At 43.7% G+C, this 19,267-nt stretch overlaps 1 protein-coding gene across 1 annotated transcript in view; it reads left to right on the top strand.

Annotated features, from left to right (window-relative positions):
• Positions 1-19,267, top strand: part of SORCS3 (sortilin related VPS10 domain containing receptor 3) — a gene marked incomplete at both ends in the record, with an annotated part of 607,736 nt that overhangs the window by 490,798 nt on the left and 97,671 nt on the right. The window contains 2 exons of the mRNA XM_081251544.1: positions 5,038-5,127; positions 14,341-14,520. Coding sequence (XP_081107670.1) covers positions 5,038-5,127; positions 14,341-14,520 — 270 coding nt within the window. The remainder of the gene's footprint in view (positions 1-5,037; positions 5,128-14,340; positions 14,521-19,267) is intronic.

The following is a 19,267-nucleotide window of genomic DNA, read 5'->3' as shown; positions in this document are numbered from 1 at the left end:
CTTATTCACCAATTTCAGTAACAGCACTATTCACTCCTGTGCAGCAATAGAGCATTGATTTCTCAGGGCTGGGAAATGACATGAACCCTACCAGAGAAAGATCTGCCTTGTTGGTGGGCATCTCATCCAGGAAATTGAGAACTGAATGACCTGGGATCCATTCCCTTCCATAGAGAGGTTTGGAAACCTCACAGTCTGAGGGACCAGCATAAACTTTGCAGTCGGATAAACTGGGGTTCACATTCCAGCTCCACCATTTACTTGCTGTGTGTCTTTGAGTATGTCGTGTAAGTTCCCTATGCCTCAATTTCTCCTCTGACCATAAAACAGAAAGCTGGTACATACAGAAGAATAGTGCTTGGTATTTAATAAATGCTCAAAAAATGTTAGATTATCAGTACTTTTACCTTGTAGGGTACTAATGATAGTTTTAACAATAATAACGGTAATAATTATTGTGGATATTGAATAGTATTGTGGGTCTAAAGCACTCATCACATGATAGATATTCAAAAATATTAGTTTCTGCTTCTCTTCTCAGATCACCTATGCCCACTTATGAATTCTAGAGACATTAGAAGTTTTCTTCTATCTATGGAAGAAGCAGGCTCAATATGACTCAAGGCCCTCTGGTTCCATTTTGGGGGGCAAATTTCTCTCTCTCCTACAGGGCAAGTCATCGTCCAGAAGCAAGGAGAAGTGAAAAAAATATAAGATATGTCAGTTTAGACTTGGTTACGGCAGGCATGGGAACAAGTCAGAAGAGACACATGTGTTTAACAGCCAATGTATTTGTCCAAAGGAATCATTTTCACTGGCCAGGAGCCCAGTTAAACCTGTAAAATAGAAATCCAGAAAATCAGATTAACGAGCCAGTCATTAGTGAGGAAGAGGCCCAGCTCATTCTGTGTTTAGCAGGACTGATGGTCCCAGAGCAAATAATTGGATGACATCCATCAAGTGTAAAATAAAAGGTGTCACTGAAAGGGAAAGTAGTAATAATCTCGGGGATTTACAGTGCCAGCAAATTTGCTTGTAAGGACGAGAAAAGTTCATCAAAATAGATTAATAGTCGCTAAACTTTATTCCTTCCTTGTGTGATTGCCAGAGAACCACACAAATAATAGCGGAGAGGCAGCAAAGGCACTAGGCTGGTATCATTCCAGCACTGGGAGGACTCTGCTCCTAAGGGGGAATATGCTAGAACTTCTATCTGGAGATACGTCCCTGTGACCAGCTGGGACTGGGCAGGGATGGAGTTCTTCTCTACAGCCACCGTGTAGTCACTAAACAATGGAGAAAATTGAATTCAGAGGCTCTCTGTTTAAGCGAATGAATCACAATTCATTGGTCAGTCAGTAAGTATTGAATTCCTGCCCTATGCCTGCCATTTTGGAGATGTGCTCATTCCTAGTTAAATTTTTAAGCATAGGCTGGAGTTGTACACTGGCTGGGACAATGAAAGGTTGTATGATGTTGGGCAAATTAGTGACCTCTCTCAGCCTCAATGTCCTGACCTGTAGAGTATATATATATATATATATATCCTCTACATGTCAGGAATATATATATGTATATGTATATGTATATGTATATATATATATAAGTACAAATGAAGTATGGTTTATAAACTGCTTACTGTAGCATCTTCCACGTAATATGTTTTCTCACTGCATGGTAATTACTATTCCTCTTGTTTTTATTACCTCACTTCTCTTCTAAGAAGACATCATTTTTAAGATGCAGTGTCAATGTCATGGCTGATTCTATGGGAATATGAAGAAACACAAACATATACATATAAGTCAGTTACAGAAATTTAAAAAAATTTCCTTAAAGATGTTGGAACTAAGGAAATGTTACAATTGTTGACATGAGTAAGATGAACAGAGGATTTGTCTCAGTCACAGGAGGAGGAGAACAGGTTTAGAGCCAATCTTTACTAGGTTCATATTTGTCTTATCTTGGGCAAGTCATTCCATATCTTATAGACTCTGCAGGGTTGTCAGTGGGATTAAACTAGATAATTTATGTAAGGGAGGTTCTGGAGCGTGGTAGTTGAACCCAATTGATGACAGTTTTATCATTTTTTTTATCATCATGCATCCACTAATTGCCTGCCGTGAGACCAGCATTACTTAGTAATCAAGAAGTTACACCCTTATAATAAGACATGAGGGATCACTATAGGTATATGTACACCACAAGAGTAAATGTTGAAAGTGCTATAGAAATGGAAATAACAAAATTCAGGAGATGAGAGGAGGGAGAAGTTATAATGAATTGGTGGCATCCACAACCCTTCCATGAACTCCGGGGCCTTACACTGAGGTTTAAAGTATCAGCTTGATTTCTGCAGTACAGAGAGTGGACAGCCAGGACAGCGGCAGAGCTGCAGGAGCCAGCTTGATGTCGTTGGGGGACGCTATGGCATCAGAGGTACTGGGGCACCTCTGGCCTCCTTGGGCTTCGTGCAGCCCTTTAATATTTTAGATTATTCCATGGTAGTTCTGAAGTGTAATTCCATCTTCATGCTTTATTTAAGCAGAAACTCTCCCAGGTTGTGTGTGTGAGCTTCTGTGTGTGTGTGTGTGTGAGAGAGAGAGAGAGAGAGAGAGAGAGAATCTGTGCTTGCACAGGGCCATACAGGCATGGCTGGGCTGAGTTCCAGAGTCAGGTCAGCGGGACCCTATCAAGGGGACCACTCTGTTCTCCTTTGGCCCTTGGTAAGTTAGAAACCCCAGGGGGCCCTGCCTTGCTCTGTGGTGCTGATGTCATCTTGTTCCCTGTGGAGGCGACTGGGTCTTCGGGGGAAATGCTGCTTTTAATTGCTGACCTCTGGCCGGCATTAGTACCGGGATTCTGACACTGGTCTAATTCACTAAGGGTGAGGTTGGTGAACTTCAGGATGTTCTGTGGAGAACTGATTTTCAAGTACATGATGGGTGACCAGAGGATATATTTGGGGGTTTAAAAACGTTATCACTGGGTAAAGGGTCTTCTTGGGGGGGGGATGACGCAAATGATTTAGAACTATGTCAGAGGTGGTGGTCATACAGCATTGTGAAGGTTCTAAATGCCACCGAATTGTACACTTTAAAATGGTTAATTTGATGTTGTATGAATTTCACCTTAATTTTAAAAAGACTTTATTATCACTGTAAACACAAAATTCAGGAAAGTAGCTACATCTCAGAGGGAGGCAGGGGTCAGGACAGGTGAGGGGCACAGAGGCATAGAGGTGTATGTCAGTTGGCACTGAAGTTCTTGTTCTGTGCTGCTCCAAGTGTGGTCCCCAGACCAGCAGCATCAGCATCATCTAGAACTTATTAGAAAAGACAATTCTTGGACCTCATCCCAGACTGATTGAATCAGAGGCTCTGTGGGTGGGGCCCAGCAGTCTGAGTTTTAACAAGCTTTCTGGGCGATTCTGATGCATGCTGAAGTTTAAAAACTACTGATCTAGTTCTTGGGTTTGCAGCTACATTTATATGTGTTGGTTTTATAATTAAAAATAAAACCAAATTAAAGAAGCAAATAAATAGGATCATGCCAGGACTCATGGTGACTGTGCTTAGAACCAAGGGTTATATTTTAATCTGATTCTATGTAGTTGAGATGTATTTATAAAAGAAAAACAAAAGACTTCTCAGCAACTCATTAGCCTTAATCTGTCAACACCCCACCTCTAAGCCAACAGGGAACAATATAGATCCAGAACAGATGTCTTACAAAAAAAAAAGTCTTGGAATACAAGATAAGAATGATTCTAATTAGAAAATAGAGATGTAAGGATAGCAGTGACCATCGGGGGAAACCAGTCTCTCCTCTTGGTTCAAAGCCGAAGACTTTGCACCAAGTTTTTTCCAAGGTTCTGCCTTCACGCTGACTTGAACATCTCTTCTACCTGGCAGCTTGTGGTGCCTGCTTTGTGGGCTTGCAATCTGCGCAGGTCAAGAGAGAGCCATGGGAAATGCCATCTCTTAGAGTGAGGAACGATGGGTGGCTTTCAGTAGAGATGTTATACCCCCTCTGCTCCCAGCAGCCGCTGTGGGTGGGCACTAGGGTTGGACCCAGGTCAGGGGACTGGCCTATCTTCAGCAGGAGGCTGGGCTTCCAGTGATTGCTTCCTCAGCACAGCAGCCTGGTTGCTACTGTCCCCCTGTTATTTTCTCTGAGCAGGCTATGTTGTCTTCTCCTGTGAATATTAATTTCCCCTGAGTTAGGATAATTGGGCCAAGAGCAGCCATCTGCAGAGCTATGCCATGTTGGCGAGACTTTCCAGCAAGCCCAGGCCAGGGGACCATTTCCTGGAGTGGTTTCCAGGTTCCTCTAAGAATCCATCTGTTGCCAAGTGAGGTTTCAGATGTTGACTCCCCCTGCCATGAGCTAGTAGAACTGAGACCCAGACCTAAGATTTCTGACTTTCAAATCCAGAGTTCTTTCTCTGACTTTGATGCCTTTAATGAACTAACACATGGAAAGAATCAGTAAATATCTGCTCAATGTGTGGATTTGTAAATAGGAAGGAAAAAATTGTGCTCAGAGAGGAAGTGAAATTAATTCCAAAGTAATAAGGCTTTGAGCAATAGTAATTGTTCAGATACGAAACAAATTTTCTTTGACACTCATGTCATCATTGCAGTGGATTAAAAGCTGTTAAAAAAAAGAATATATAGATCATGGGTACAGCAGACATCAGTAGCTTCTCTGTTTTCAGTTGAAAATATTTATTAAGTGTGTATGTATTCAGAGCACTGTGACAGAGTACAGAGCCCCTGCTCTCACAGACATTGGGAAAAGACTGTTGGAATTGCCACAGGGAAAGACTGTTGGAATTGCTCACTTATTGTCTAAGTGCTGTGCCACAGGAGCAACTCAGGGCACTGTGGGGCCGGAGGATCAAAGCCAAAAGGGAGTATTCCCTAAAAGGTTGTCGCAAACCTACTGTGGCTGTTGATGGAGAGGCTACTGCTTTCCACCTTGTGCCGTGATCTGTAGCCCCATCTGACCTTTTGTGTTTTCCCCACGATACAGGTAACAACTGGTGGAAGAGCCAGCTACTACGTGTCTTACCGAAGAGAAGCCTTCACTCAGATAAAGCTGCCCAAGTACTCGCTGCCCAAGGTACGCACCACCTGCTCCTCGGGTCCTGCCAGATAAAGTGGTGGGAAGAGGCTGCCTTGTTGGGCTGCAGAAGGTTTGATCCCTGCCTGGGAGATAGCTGGCATTCAGCCTGACTTACCACTGTGGGGTTTAGCCTCTGCTGATGTCGCTGAATCTGGGTTCTGTGTTCCCCTCTCAGCAGGGTACACAGGCAAGAGCTTTGATTTCCTATGATTCAAACATCCAGTATAATCTTGGGTCATTTTCCAGGACTGGTAGTGAAAGGAACACTAGCTTTGCAGTCTCTTCTGAGGACCCCTCTCTTTCACAAGGGCCTTATTGACAAGTAGAGGGCCAGGCTTAGAATGGTCCAGGCAGAAACCATAGGTAGATAGATAGATAGATAGATAGATAGATAAATAGATAGATAGATAGATAGATAGATAGATGAGGAGGTTAGTCTCATGGCTTTCTTGCTTCTCTCTACCCTTCAATGCTAAATATAAATGCACTGCCTGTGCTTCCACTCCCTTCTGCCACTATGAGTAATTAAAAAGGAATAATTTACTATAAAATTAATATCAAATCATGGCATTTTAACTCCTGTATTGGAAAATCATAAAACTTACTCTGTGGACCTCATCCCCTGTGAACAATGGCTTCTGGAAGGAGACAAATCTTAGAACCTTGGTATGAATGTGGCAGGGCTTTAGTTGCATCACCTATTAAGGCTGCAAAGAAGCAAAGTCTCAGGTTGGACATGTATCAAATGTAATGGTACAAAGACTTGGATCTCTAAGTTGGTGCTGGGAAACGTATCATGAAAGGCGAAATGAGTACAGAGGTAGTAGGGATTATGGGATAAGAAGGTGAATAACCATCTACCCCTAGTTGCTTTTATACATTCACCTATTCATATAAGCATGCACATACCCATTCATTCATTTGTTCCTTCATTTATTCACCCATTGATCTATTCTTTTTCTTCCATTTAAGTTTTTACTCTGTGCCAGGCACTGAACTGAGCTCTGTGGTTAGAGTGGTAAATAAGATACAAACGTTCCCTGCCTTAATGGAGCTTGTATTCTGGTAGAGAAAAGACATTGAACAAGCAACTGTGGGTGTAGGGAGTATTATAGGTACAGAAGTTCAAGGGCCATTGCGACATGATAGTTGGCGCTCACCAAATATGGGTAGAGAAGACAAGTTTCCTAAAGAAAGTGATGCTTAAGATGATTCAAGACAGATAAGGAGTTAACCCTGCAAACAAGTGTTCGGGAAGCTGGTAGAAAATACATATACTGGCCCGATTTTAAGAGAGAGTATGGTTCATTTAACAAACTGGAAAACTATATTGAGAGACTGGGAGAGAGGTGGAGAGGCTGATGAGGTTCACAGAGACCATGGGAAGTAGCCTCAGGGACCATGGGCATTAATTTCTCATTTTCTCTAATGTCTCTGTGATTGGCTTTATAAGCCCATTGTATAGGACTACACTTGCAGGATGTACCCATCAGATATTCTAAACCCAAGCAGGAAAGAGGTATCCCTGCTTGCAGAAGATGAGGAAGTTCATGATCATGTTCTTTCTATTTTTTTTGTGTGTGTGTGGTACGCAGGCCTCTCACTGTTGTGGCCTCTCCCGTTGCGGAGCACAGGCTCCGTACGTGCAGGCCCAGCGGCCGTGGCTCACAGGCCCAGCCACTCTGCGGCATGTGGGATCTTCCCGGACCGGGGCACGAACCCGTGTCCCCTGCATCAGCAGGCGGACTCTCAACCACTGTGCCACCAGGGAAGCCCAATCATGTTCTTTCTAAAGGAGAATGACCCTTAGCAGCAACCTGGTGATTTCCATGTATTGGCCCAGGAAAAGAGTTTCAGGAACTTCCCAAACCACATTCTCCATGTAGGGCCTATTTTGCCTCTTGTATGTATACCTGTTTTATGTATTTTTTAACTTCTCAGAAAAGCAAACAGTTTGCTCCCCTGGGCAATGTGGCTGCAGGTGGGGATAAATGAAGCCTGGCATCAATGACAACCCTAGAACACTCCATCAATGATTAGCAACCCCATGGCAATTTACTGTGGTAGACTACCGTCCGTGCAGCCCCTTTGATAGAACTTCATCCAGAACAGCTTCTCATTAACATGAGGGCTGTTGTGAAGATACCTGGATGTTATCGATCCCCTTTATTCGTCGGCCTTGGCCAGGTTTTCATAGCCTGGGCCAAGGAGGTGAGGACTGAGTGGGTGGAAGGAGGTTGGTTCTTTCCATTGTTTAGAAATGGAAATGGCTTTTAAGCAAGTTGTTGCTGTTCCACGTCGTGCTGCAGTTGCTGCTGGGCACCTTGCTTAGAAACAGAAACACGGCAAATCTGCCCATCGTCATGGCCCTCCCACCTCTACTCCCAGCTGACTGTGCAGAATACACTCTCCTGGGGCACTCCATGGCTTCAGAGTGTTTTGCAGGGAAAGAGATGAAGGCCATTAATAAAGAGTGACATTATTAAGAGCAGCAGCTTTGTGCTGAGTCCTCAATAACCCAGCCCCTGGGCATTGGGCTGGCGTTGAGTCTCAGGCCGATGGCCGTGTAAAGCACGCACCTGTGGAGGCCTTGGAGAAAGATGACAGAAGCCGTGGCAGCCTCGGGGAAAAAGAGATGGAGCTCAAAAGCAGAAACCCAGGGCTTTCATTCCAGCTCTGCCTGCTGCTCATCTATGAGCCCAGGTCTTCTCATCTGTAGAATGGGCATCATAATACCATTCCATCTGGCAAAGTTGTAAGGATGCAGCAAATGGCTCGTTGTTGGTAAAGTGTAAAGTGCTGGGCAAGTCTAAGTAGCGATTGTGTTCCAGGGGAAATACTACTGACACTCTTGACCTGTCGGGCGAGTTCCTCGTGGGGTCGTGTCCCAGGCTGCCTGCCTCACTGGACCCCTCTGAGTCTGATAGACCTCCTCTTGCCTCTTAGATTCTGGACTTGTTCTTAACTCGCTACTCTGTCATTTCTGCAAGAGAAAAAATTGTTTCGTGTTGGTTTGTTTGTTTCTGTAGGGAACTCAGTTTGGCCGTAACAATGTTGAGCTTGACTTGAGCCCCAAGCTCCTGGAAACAGCAACATTTAAGAAATCCCCCCACCCTTTTGTGTTCCTGGATATGGCTTACTGCAAAGAACTCCTCTTCTCTTAAATGTGCCCCGTATTTACCTCTGGGAAGACCAGATTCCTGTTCTTTGTCTCATAAATGATTCACTGAACTGTTTGTCCCCACTGGACAAATGCCTGCTAATTTGACTGGACCAGACTTAAGTCTGGCTTTTCTCCTTAAGAGAATCGCTTGACCCTAAGGAAAACAATTTCCTGTTTAACTACTCCTCACCCCACTCCCCGCGGTTCATTCTAGCCTTGCTTTACTTCTCCCAGTACGAGTAATTCTTTTCTGCCTTCACTCTGAGGTGCTTGCAGGTCCTTTGATCAGAGTGTTCCCCCTATTCCAATAGTCTTTTCCAATCAACTCTCTCCTTACCTGAGTCTGGGTTTGTTTTTGACAGTAGAATACAGTTAACCCCACTTTGAATAATGAAAGAGAACAGGGGGAAATATGTTTTAGATAATTTATTATAATGATAATGACAATGGTGTTAACCTTTCCTTAATTTCCTTAGGAAAATTGTCCTTAATTTTTACATTTCCCCGAATACTGATTTATCCTTCCTTGCTGTGCCATGGCCTCACTTCTTAAAGAGTTATCTGTAGTTTTAACCTCTTTTCTCATTTTCTACTCATTCTTGAACCTACTGCTAGTTGCCCTCAGCTCTCCCACATCCATCACTCCACTGTCCCGTTAAGAGTCTGCTAGTGGGCTTCCCTGGTGGCGCAGTGGTTGAGAGTCCGCCTGCCAATGCAGGGGACACGGGTTCGTGCCCCGGTCTGGGAAGATCCCACATGCCGCGGAGCGGCTGGGCCCGTGAGCCATGGCCGCTGAGCCTGCGCGTCCGGAGCCTGTGCTCCGCAACGGGAGAGGCCACAACAGTGAGAGGCCTGCGTATCGCAAAAAAAAAAAAAAAAAGTCTGCTAGCCATTGTAACCAGTGGCTACCTGCATGCCAAATCCAATTAGATGTCTCTACATCTTTATCTTTCGGGTTTTTTTTTTTAAACTCTCTGGAGCATCTGACACTGTTGGGGAAAAATATCCACCCTTGATACTCTTCCCTTTGGCAGTGCTTTTCTCCTGATTTCCTTTTCTGGATCCCCTTCCCTTGCCATCCTTAAAGTGGTGATGTTCCTAAATGCCCGTTGCATTCTTCATGGTTCCTGAGTGACCTCATCCCTTCTCTTCACACTGATGACTCCTGTATCCACAGCCCCAGCAGATATCTCTCCATTAAACTCTGAACTATATCGTTAACTGCCTATTCGAGGTACATTCCCTTCAAGAACCCGTTTAACAACTGAGCTCAGAGTCTCTACCTTTTGGCCCTTCTATATCCTCCTTTTATTTACTTATTCCATTTATTTACTCACTAAACTATTGTTGGATGTCTGCCATGTGCTAGATACTCTGGTAAGCACTAAAACTAAAGTGACAAATAAGAGAGACATAGTGTCTGCCATCTGAGAACTCATTATGGTCTAATGAGAGAGGCAGATATCACACAAATAATTATAGAAGTGACTGTTAATTTTGATTGTAACGAATACTCTAAATAAAGCAGAAAATTTTGTTATTCAGGTATCTGAGATATTCAAGATATGTCCTTCTCCCTTCTGTAGATTCTACCTCCTTAATATCTCACAAGTTCATTTCATAGAGTTCTCATAGAGAATCTACTTCTTCAGTTCAGGCCCTCGTGCATTACTGCCTAGATCGTTGCGATGACCTTTTAAGCCTTCTCCCTTCCTTCTAACATTGCCCCATTTAAATCTACTCTTCACAATGCTTCCACATTGGATATTATCATGTAACAAACTGGATCATCTTCAACAAAATCTATGCATTAATTAACCAACTCTAATCTTCCCTTTCTCCTGCTTCAAATCTTGTGTCAGCTTTGTACTTCCTTCAGGGTGGAACTTCGGTGTGCCATACAGAACCCCTTGTGATGTGGCCACTGTCTATCCTCACCTCGCTCAGAGGAAAATTGCCTTCAGGTTATTCCAAGTTCCATACATTCCCTTGAATACTCCACCTGTCTCTCACCTGTAAGCCTTTTTTTGTTCACCGTTTTCAGTACGTCTATTGTAGTCCTTAGTCAAGTTCACGAAAGGCCACCTGAGTTTGTGATGTCTCCACCACCAGATGGGCATATTCTTTTTTTTTTTTTTTTTTTAATTTATTTATTTTTGGCTGCATTGCTGTGCGTGGGCTTTCTTCTAGTTGTGGTGAGTGGAGGCTACTCTTCTCTGAGGTGCGCAGGCCTCTCACTGCAGTGGTCTCTCTTGTTGTGGAGCACGGGCTCTAGGCACGCGGGCTTCAGTAGTTGTGGCACGCGGGCTCAGTAGTTGTGGCTCGCGGGCTCCAGAGCGCAGGCTCAGCAGTTGTGGCTCACGGGCTCAGTTGCTCTGCAGCATGTGGGATCCTCCCAGAGCAGGGCCCGAACCCCTGTCCCCTGCATTGGCAGGCGGACTCCCAACCACTGCACCACCAGGGAAGCCCTAGATGGGCATATTCTTGAGGTCAGGTTCTATGTTTTGTTCCTGTCTGTATTTATATATGGTGTTTGGCACATGGCAAATGCTTAATATCATAGGTGTTTCTGTAATGAATGAAGTTACATTAGGCCCGAATTACAAGAAAATGTTTCAATAACACGGAAGTATTTTTACTGTTGTTCACCTAGGAAGTCATAGGTTTAGATTTTCAAAAAGCAACCATGATTCTCCCTAGTGACTGTATTGGGAGGATGTAGGGGCAGTGTTATTTATAATTGTTTTAATAAGGAAGTGACACATGCTTTGGGGTTAAATTAGGGTGGCAAAATGAAAGAAATAAGCTTTATTGTCATTCAGATTCCTATAGGACCATTTTTAACTAATGATGCTTTTCTTTGTTCTGGAAGACTTAATATTTTCATTATTGGTTGACCCCTATTCAACTCTAAGACCTATTAGGAGAGAGGGCACATAGTTCAGAGTTCTTCAAAAAGTGATTCCCTAGATTGCATGCACTAGAATCATCTGGAGGGCTTGCTCAGGTGGTAGAATCTAAGGCTCCACAACCAGACATAATGAATCAGAATCTCAGGCATTGGGACCCATGAGTCTGCATGCTATTAGAATCTCCAGGTCATTTTGATACACACTGAATTATACCCCCACTGGTAAGGAGTTTAGCCTTTTTATTCAGATAATCTTAGGTTCAAATCTTAGTAATATAATGTATTAGCTAAGTGACTTTGATAAATTAAGGATTTCTCAAGTGGACATCCCATAATTCTATGTACTAGAGAGTAGTCTCTCATCCTAGAGCCTGGAATACCTGCTCACCAGGTAACATAGTCCCAGTGCAGGTCTAAACTAAGATGCACTCGCAGCAAATCTGGCTGCCTCTAATCCTGAACATGCCCCAGTGTTTTAAGTTGTTTTTTCCCCCTCACTTCTTTTACGTTAGTTTAGTCTAAAATAACTTAGCTCATTCATTTTTATGACCAAAACATCTGGGGAAAGCCAGGCATTTCTGTTGCATTTTTAACAGGTTAAGTGAATTTAATCCATATTTCCTGCAGCTGCTATTTCCCCTCCTACTGGGTTCTTGGGCTTTCATTCCACACCACACAACATGACTTCATCCCATGGTTTTTTTTTTTTTTTTTCTTTTCTTTTTGTGGTATGCGGGCCTCTCACTGTTGCGGCCTCTCCCGCTGCGGAGCACAGGCTCCGGATGCGCAGGCCCAGCGGCCATGGCCCACGGGCCCAGCCGCTCCGCGGCATATGGGATCCCCCCAGACCGGGGCACGAACCCGTATCCCCCGCATCGGCAGGCGGACTCCCAACCACTGAGCCACCAGGGAGGCCCATCCCATGGTTTTTAAGAGTAAGCCTTATTTCCATTTTCAAGCACCTCAGCAGGAACCTGTAATTCTACAAGGTGTGAAAGCGCAAATGAGCAAATGAGGTCTTAGTCAAGGTGACCTAGGGAGTCCAAGGCCAGAGGCTGAGATCTGACAGAGAATCTCCAATAAAAGATCCAGAACTCACTTTCTCACTTTTGCCCCCTCCCAGCTGTCCAGATGAGTTTGCTTCTTTGTACAATTGGCTTGGAGGAGCTCTGCATGGTTCTGACAGTAGAGACCTTGCTGCCTCCTTTTTTTGTTGAAACCATTTCTGGGAAAGGTTGTCAAATAAGGTGAAGGCTAGATCCACCCAAGTTATTTACTTACTGTCACTCCACTTGCCTGTGTCCCTATTACCAGTGCTTTTTGCCACAGTGACAAGGGTGCCTCTCTTTTTGCTTTCCTGGGATGATATTACTCTTTGGCATATACACCTGTATAGTTATACATTTTTAAAATTGCTCTTATTTAGTCCGATATCTATCCAGGCTAACATTTCTTCCTGACAGTGTAAGTTCCTTAGGTAATGACTTGAGTTTTTGGTAATCTTTGTACAGTGCCTAGCCACATATGCAAACTGGCTTTTCAAAACGATTTGGAATTCTGAACTATTAGGTTTAATTTTAGAAATGACCCAGTCCAGGAATACAAACTAAAGTGGCTTCAGGGACCAAGAAGTTAACAGTAATATATAAGGGCAGATCGTAGGTATGTAGGGCTAAGACTCCAATGAGTGCTGACTCTACCTAAAATACTACATTTTCAGGTATTTGATAGAGGTTATGGTCAAACCAAACAATTGTGATTCATATTCATTTCATGAGTCATTGGTTTGGAACTTCTGATTTAGAGGCTGTATATACAAATAGTTAGAAGCTAACAATTAGGTTAGAGTCATATCACAGAGGTTCAAAACATGGTTTGGCTACTTAACGCGTTATGTAATCTGAAGCAAGTTGGTAAACCTCTGCGTGCCTTAGTTTACTCTTCAGTAAAACAGGAATAATCATACTACCTCCACTGTAGAATTATTGGATTTTTTTAAATTGAAATAATACATTTAGATGACTTAGAATGTGCCCACATGTTAGCTATTTTTATTGGTAGCCCAACCAACCTCTTCACTCTTTCAGTGAGAAAATGGAAGCTCAGGGAAACTGACACATCCAGTATCATACAGCTGATTTATAGCAGAGCTTATATTATGACCCAGAGCACTAAATTCTAGAGTGAGTATCCTTACCTGTATATCTATGGTTTTCAAACATTACTGTATAAGCAGCAGAACCCCCCTCACCTTTTACTCCTAAAATATTACACAGAACTCCAGGACATAACAGATCTCAGTAGTGCTGCTCTGTTTACAGCAGAGTTGGAAGCCCAGTGTCCCACCCATCGGCTATGCCTCTGTGCCACCCTTCTTTCAATCCCCATCTGAAGATTCCAAAGAAAGGCGTGAAAGCCGTTACCCTAAAAAGTTTGAAATCATAAATGGAGATCTAATGAAGGGATAGGACCTGTCATTTTTGCACGTGTGGGTTTCCTCTTGCAAGGTTGTATGTCTCCGTTAGCAAAGACCAACTTTCAGTTATAAAAATAAAAAATGAAAATGGGGGCTTCCCTGGTGGCGCAGTGGTTGAGAATCTGCCTGCTAATGCAGGGGACATGGGTTCGAGCCCTGGTCTGGGAGGATCCCACATCACGGAGCAACTAGGCCCGTGAGCCACAACTACTGAGCCTGCGCGTCTGGAGCCTGTGCTCCGCAACGGGAGAGGCCACGACCATGAGAGGCTCGTGCACCGCGATGAAGAGTGGACCCCGCTTGCCACAACTAGAGAAAGCCCTCGCACAGAAACGAAGACCAACACAGCAAAAATAAATAAATCAATTAATAACCTCCTACCCCCAACATCTAAAAAAAAATGAAAGTGGATAAATCCCTTGAAGCCATGGAAAATCATACCCACCAAAACCCCTTACACCCATCTTACTGTCACTTAGCAAGTAACAGAAATCATGAAGCTCATAATTTATAGCCTTGGCCTGACACAGAATTGTTTAACATTGCCTATAACTCAAGCTTTTTCTCAACCGTTTCATAAGTCATGGTAATTACTCTGGGTCTCAGTGAGCAAGGAGATATGAAGATTTGCTGCCTTACAGGCTTTCCATCTTCTTATAGGACATGCACATCATTAGTACCAATGAGAACCAAGTGTTCGCAGCTGTCCAGGAATGGAACCAGAATGACACATACAACCTCTACATCTCAGACACACGTGGGATCTACTTCACCCTGGCCATGGAGAACATCAAGAGCAGCAGAGGTCTGATGGGAAACATCATTATTGAATTGTATGAGGTATGTAGCCAAGATTTCATGAGTTTTAACAGTATGAACACAAGCATTGGAGTCAGATAGTCCTGAATTCAGATCTCAGCTGTACACTTAGCAGTTGTAACTTTGGGCAAGGGACTTACCTTCTCAATTCCCTCACCTGTAAAATGGGGATAAAATATTGATCTAATGAGATTGTGGTGAGAATGAGGGATAATGTTTGTAAAGCATCTAGCGTGGTGATTGACTCAATAAGCCTTCAACAAATGGGAGCTAAAGTCAATGTCTTATGTGTATGAGCAGGATTACAACCCAGAAGTAAAGGTACTTGACTTCAGTGATCTCTTAAGTACTTGTTTCAAGTCTGTGCTTCTTTTTATGAGATCTGGGTGGAGGGATTAGTGCTATTTATATAACTTAAATTATTTGGAAAATCATGTTTTATGAACAACTTTATAGGAGAGGAAGGCAAATATCACTGGTAGAAGTGAGGGATGCCAACACCTGTGCATAGAGAAGAACTGGCCATGACTTACATCTTTTTTTTTTTTTTTTTTTTTTTTTGGCGGTACGCGGCCTTTCACTGTTGTGGCCTCTCCCATTGCGGAGCACAGGCTCCGGACGTGCAGGCTCAGCGGCCATGGCTCACAGGCCTAGCCGCTCCGCGGCATATGGGATCCTCCCGGACCGGGGCACGAACCCATGTCCCCTGCATTGGCAGGTGGACTCTCAACCACTGTGCCACCAGGGAAGCCCACATCTTTTTTTTAATATGATCACCTTTATTGAGTTTCCACTTATATTGAATTTTTTTAGTGTGACCACCAGTTAAAGAATAATTTATCTAGGAAACTAAGTGATTCCATTTAGGGACTAGATTTAAAAAAAAAAAACATAACTAATTGTTTCAGTGACCCTAATGATACACTGCTTGTTTATATCTCTAGTGTGTGATCTTTCGCAGTGAAAGAACTTGACTCACCACTTCAACTAGATGGACTGATTTGAGCAAAGGAGGCATGTCTCATTATCCAGCATTTACTAGTGACTTGTGGTCAGACCCACACAGGCTGTGCTGGTGGAGGTCATTCATTCACAGCAGGACAAGTTGCCTGTTGTGGGCAGTAGCCTCAGATGGTATGGCTGAGCTACTCCATCATGAGTTTTCTTAGAGGAGTGGGAGTGGCTGTCAGAGCAGAGAGATCAGCACATGGGCTTCTGCTTGACAGTGGTCTCTTCTGAGCAGTGCATGTCAGAGTTCCAGCATCCCTACTCTGGTATCTAAGTTGGCTGCTCAGTTACTAAGAGTGGTGGAAACATTTAAGATTCCAGTTATTTTATTAGGTAGAAGGCATTGGGTGAATGCAAGTACATTAAAAAGAAGGAGAGAAGTGAATGTCAGGGTAGAAATACTCTGATTTTCTAGGACGTAGACAAGTGCTGAAATAATTCCCTTAGCAACAAGGTCCCAGCTTCGGAAATGACCTAGATTTCTTCCTAAAGTTGTGAAGACTAGTCAGTAGAGATGACTAGGAGTGTAAATGGCTTTGGGAAGCTTACATTTTCATGCCTCTAATCACACCAGGAGGCAGAAATATACCTTTGTTATTGGGCAGTAGATCACATCTGTGGGAAGGTTTAGATGAATGTTCCCAGGACTGAGGCCATTCCTGTTTGTACAAGTAAGCCTGTAGAGGTAAGAGGATTATTCATGCTTCTGTGGTCAGAGTCCAGTAGGAGAGGTGGACATTGCTGCAGATGACCTTTCAGCTGAGAAGTTCCTGTTTCTCTGACTCTATTGATATAGTGGGTGAGTTTGCCACTGTGCAGTTCCTTTCCTAAAGCAGGGTGCCTGAAACTCCTTGGTCATTTAGAACAGTGAGACATTCTGATCTGAAGTGACACATGAATCAAAATGAAGAATGTGCCAAGATACATATAATTTTTTTTTGTCTTTCTGAAGTCAGTCTTTTTTGGGGAAAAAAATACATGGTGTCATCGCACCTACAGAGAAGCAAGATACACCAGGCAAGGCAACTTCCCTAAAACCAATTCAGTTGACCTTGTTCTCCAATCATTTTTATCAAAGTTGATCATGCCCCTGCATTGTATTCCAGACCATGAGAAAAGCAGGAAAGATAAGGGTTCTTACCCTCAGGGAGCTTGCAGTCTAGTTTGTTGGGCTTTGAAGGGGTCAATAAACAAATTTCCTCTTTTACCTGCGGAAGAATGAAACCATTTGAGACAGAAACAAAGTGTGAGACAAAAGGAGATCAAATGTCAGCTTTATTGCTTTGAAAAGCATGTAGGAGGAAATGGTCTTGCTAATACTACTCCCCAGAATTGAACTCATCCATCCAGTCACAGGCAGAAATAGTGAATCAAAAGCTCTCCCATGGGACACGGGGAGGGGGAATAGTAAGCTGGGACAAAATAAGAGAGTGGCATGGATATATATACACTACCAAATGTAAAATCGATAGCTAGTGGGAAGTGGCTGCGTAGCACAGGGAGCTCAGCTCGGTGCTTTGTGACCAACTAGAGGGGTGGGATAGGGAGGGTGGGAGGGAGACACAAGAGGGAGGAGATATGGGGATATATGTATATGTATAGCTGATCCACTTCATTATAAAAACAGAAACTAACACACCATTGTAAAGCAATTATACTCCAATAAAGATGTTAAAAAAAATAAAAAGCCCTCCCATGGACGCCTGTCTCTGTAACACCACAGCATTGTGGTGCAGAGGCTGTGATTTTTGCAGGCAGATCCCCAAAATAGTTGAGTTAGGGATGTGCTGTAAAAGACCAGTTCTTTTTCTCAATGTTACCAATCCGATTATCAGTACTTTTGCCCTGGGGAGGAAGAGGTGAAGAAGTGGAAGGTGTAAGGCCAACTGGCCGGAGGCAGAGGAACGCAATCAGATGCACAGGTTGCATCAGACTGAAACTCTCCGGACCACCCAGTTCCAGAAACTGACCTGGAGACTTTCCGGACCACCCAGTTCCAGGAACTGACCTGGGGACCTTCCACCCGGCCCAGCCTTCCCGCCTTTCGAGGGGTGGGACTAACGGTCCCAAGACTGATGCAACCGGCACCAGATATCACCATGATACCCGAAGAGACCACCAAATAAGGAATACCCTGTGCCCTCCCAGATTCACCACACCCCTTTCCCTTCTTCCCCTATAAAATCTTGCCCAACCCTCGCCCGGGTGCGACTTCTCTGGCCCCTTTCTCTCGGACCAGTGAACCTCGCCCGGGAACGCCTCCTAATAAAGCTCACTTGAAGCTTTCCTCTGTTTCGCGGTGCCGTTTGTTAAGATCCGACCTTACAGAAGGCATTCCAAATGTCAAGAATGGCATAAGCCAAGAGTTGGACAGACAGTGTAGATTTGTAAGTCCGTGAGCTAGCCAGTCTAATTGCGTAGAATAGATGGTTGTCAGGTACAAGAATGAGTGCTGCATAAGTAGTTGGGGTTCAGATTCTAGAAGGCATTTAATACCAAGGGAATAAATTATATCCTGACACTATCTAGACCATGACTATGTTGAAGGTTTTTAGAGGGTGATGCTGCTTTGCACCTGGGTATACATTCTGTGATTTGGAGATTAAGCCCAGTTTAACTGGTCTCTAGGGGTCATTAGACTTTAACCTTCTTCACTGGAGGTTCTCACAGAAGCTGAGATTGTGTACCACATGGCCAGTTAGCAAAGAGACTATAATTTTTGTGGACTCTGAATGCCCTTGAGTAATACAGCTGGAAAAAACAGTGAGCTTTCGTGTTCAATTCAGCTAAAGTAACACACTTTCATGAAATGTTTTTTGCTTGATGAGGCTGGTACATTGAGACTCCAAATCTCCCGGAAAGACGTAAGTGACTCTAGTAGGGTAGTGATCACAGTCTAACTTGTATTAGAGGTGCAATTCCTGCATGTTATGGGATCACTAAGAGGAAACTTAATTCTAACTTGATGAATTTGGGGAGACTTGCAGATGAGTAGGTTTAAAGGATGAACTGCTAGAGCATGGGAGAAAGGCATGCCTGGTAAAGTCCAGCATAAGAAGAGAACCAGAGTCTGATGAGTAGAGGTCCATTTTCCTAGAATGTCGAATGACCTTGGAGAATAGTGGGGGTAAAGACTATGAAGATGCTAGTAAAGAGCTTGACTGAAGAGTCGGGCATTTATTCTCTGGGCTGGTATTTCTCTATGTTTTCCCTTACATCTAGCAAATGATAATTGTATGCACGAGGTAGTGCCTACGCCAAGTTCATGTAAAGCTTTCTATTGCAGTGGGGCAGGGTGTTACATCTGTTTTCCCTTGTCTGAAATGTCTGAGATGCCTTTAGTTAACACAGATGTGAGGTGGCTCGAGCTGACCACAGCTGCTTAAAGCTACTGGCGTGTCATTCTGTCTTCCACGTGGACCTCTCAAGCCTCTTCTTGACATTGGAAAGGGGACAAAGAAAGTGAGAATTTATTTGAGAAGTACACCTTGTAGGTCCTGGCACTGAGAGACCTTGGAGACCAAGGGGATCAACCCCATCCAACTCCCTAAAATCTAAGGCGAGGCATTGTTCATTTCCTGGTCTGTTGGAGCAGTTTCCTGCTGAAGAGGGAGTCTGTTGTGCTCAGTCCAATCCCTTCATCAGAGTGCAGTCTTGTCATGGCTGTAATTACATAATCAGGCGAGAAAATAATTCTTGAAATAATGATCTCTTCTTTAAGGTAACAGAGCCATTCCATCAAAACGAGGCTGGTGTTGAC

The sequence above is a fragment of the Mesoplodon bidens genome (genome assembly GCF_964165515.1).
Source record: "Mesoplodon bidens genome assembly, chromosome: 1".
Lineage (NCBI taxonomy): Eukaryota > Metazoa > Chordata > Mammalia > Artiodactyla > Ziphiidae > Mesoplodon > Mesoplodon bidens.
Note: the sequence above shows the minus strand (reverse complement) of the source record. Positions and strands in the feature narration are given on the sequence as shown.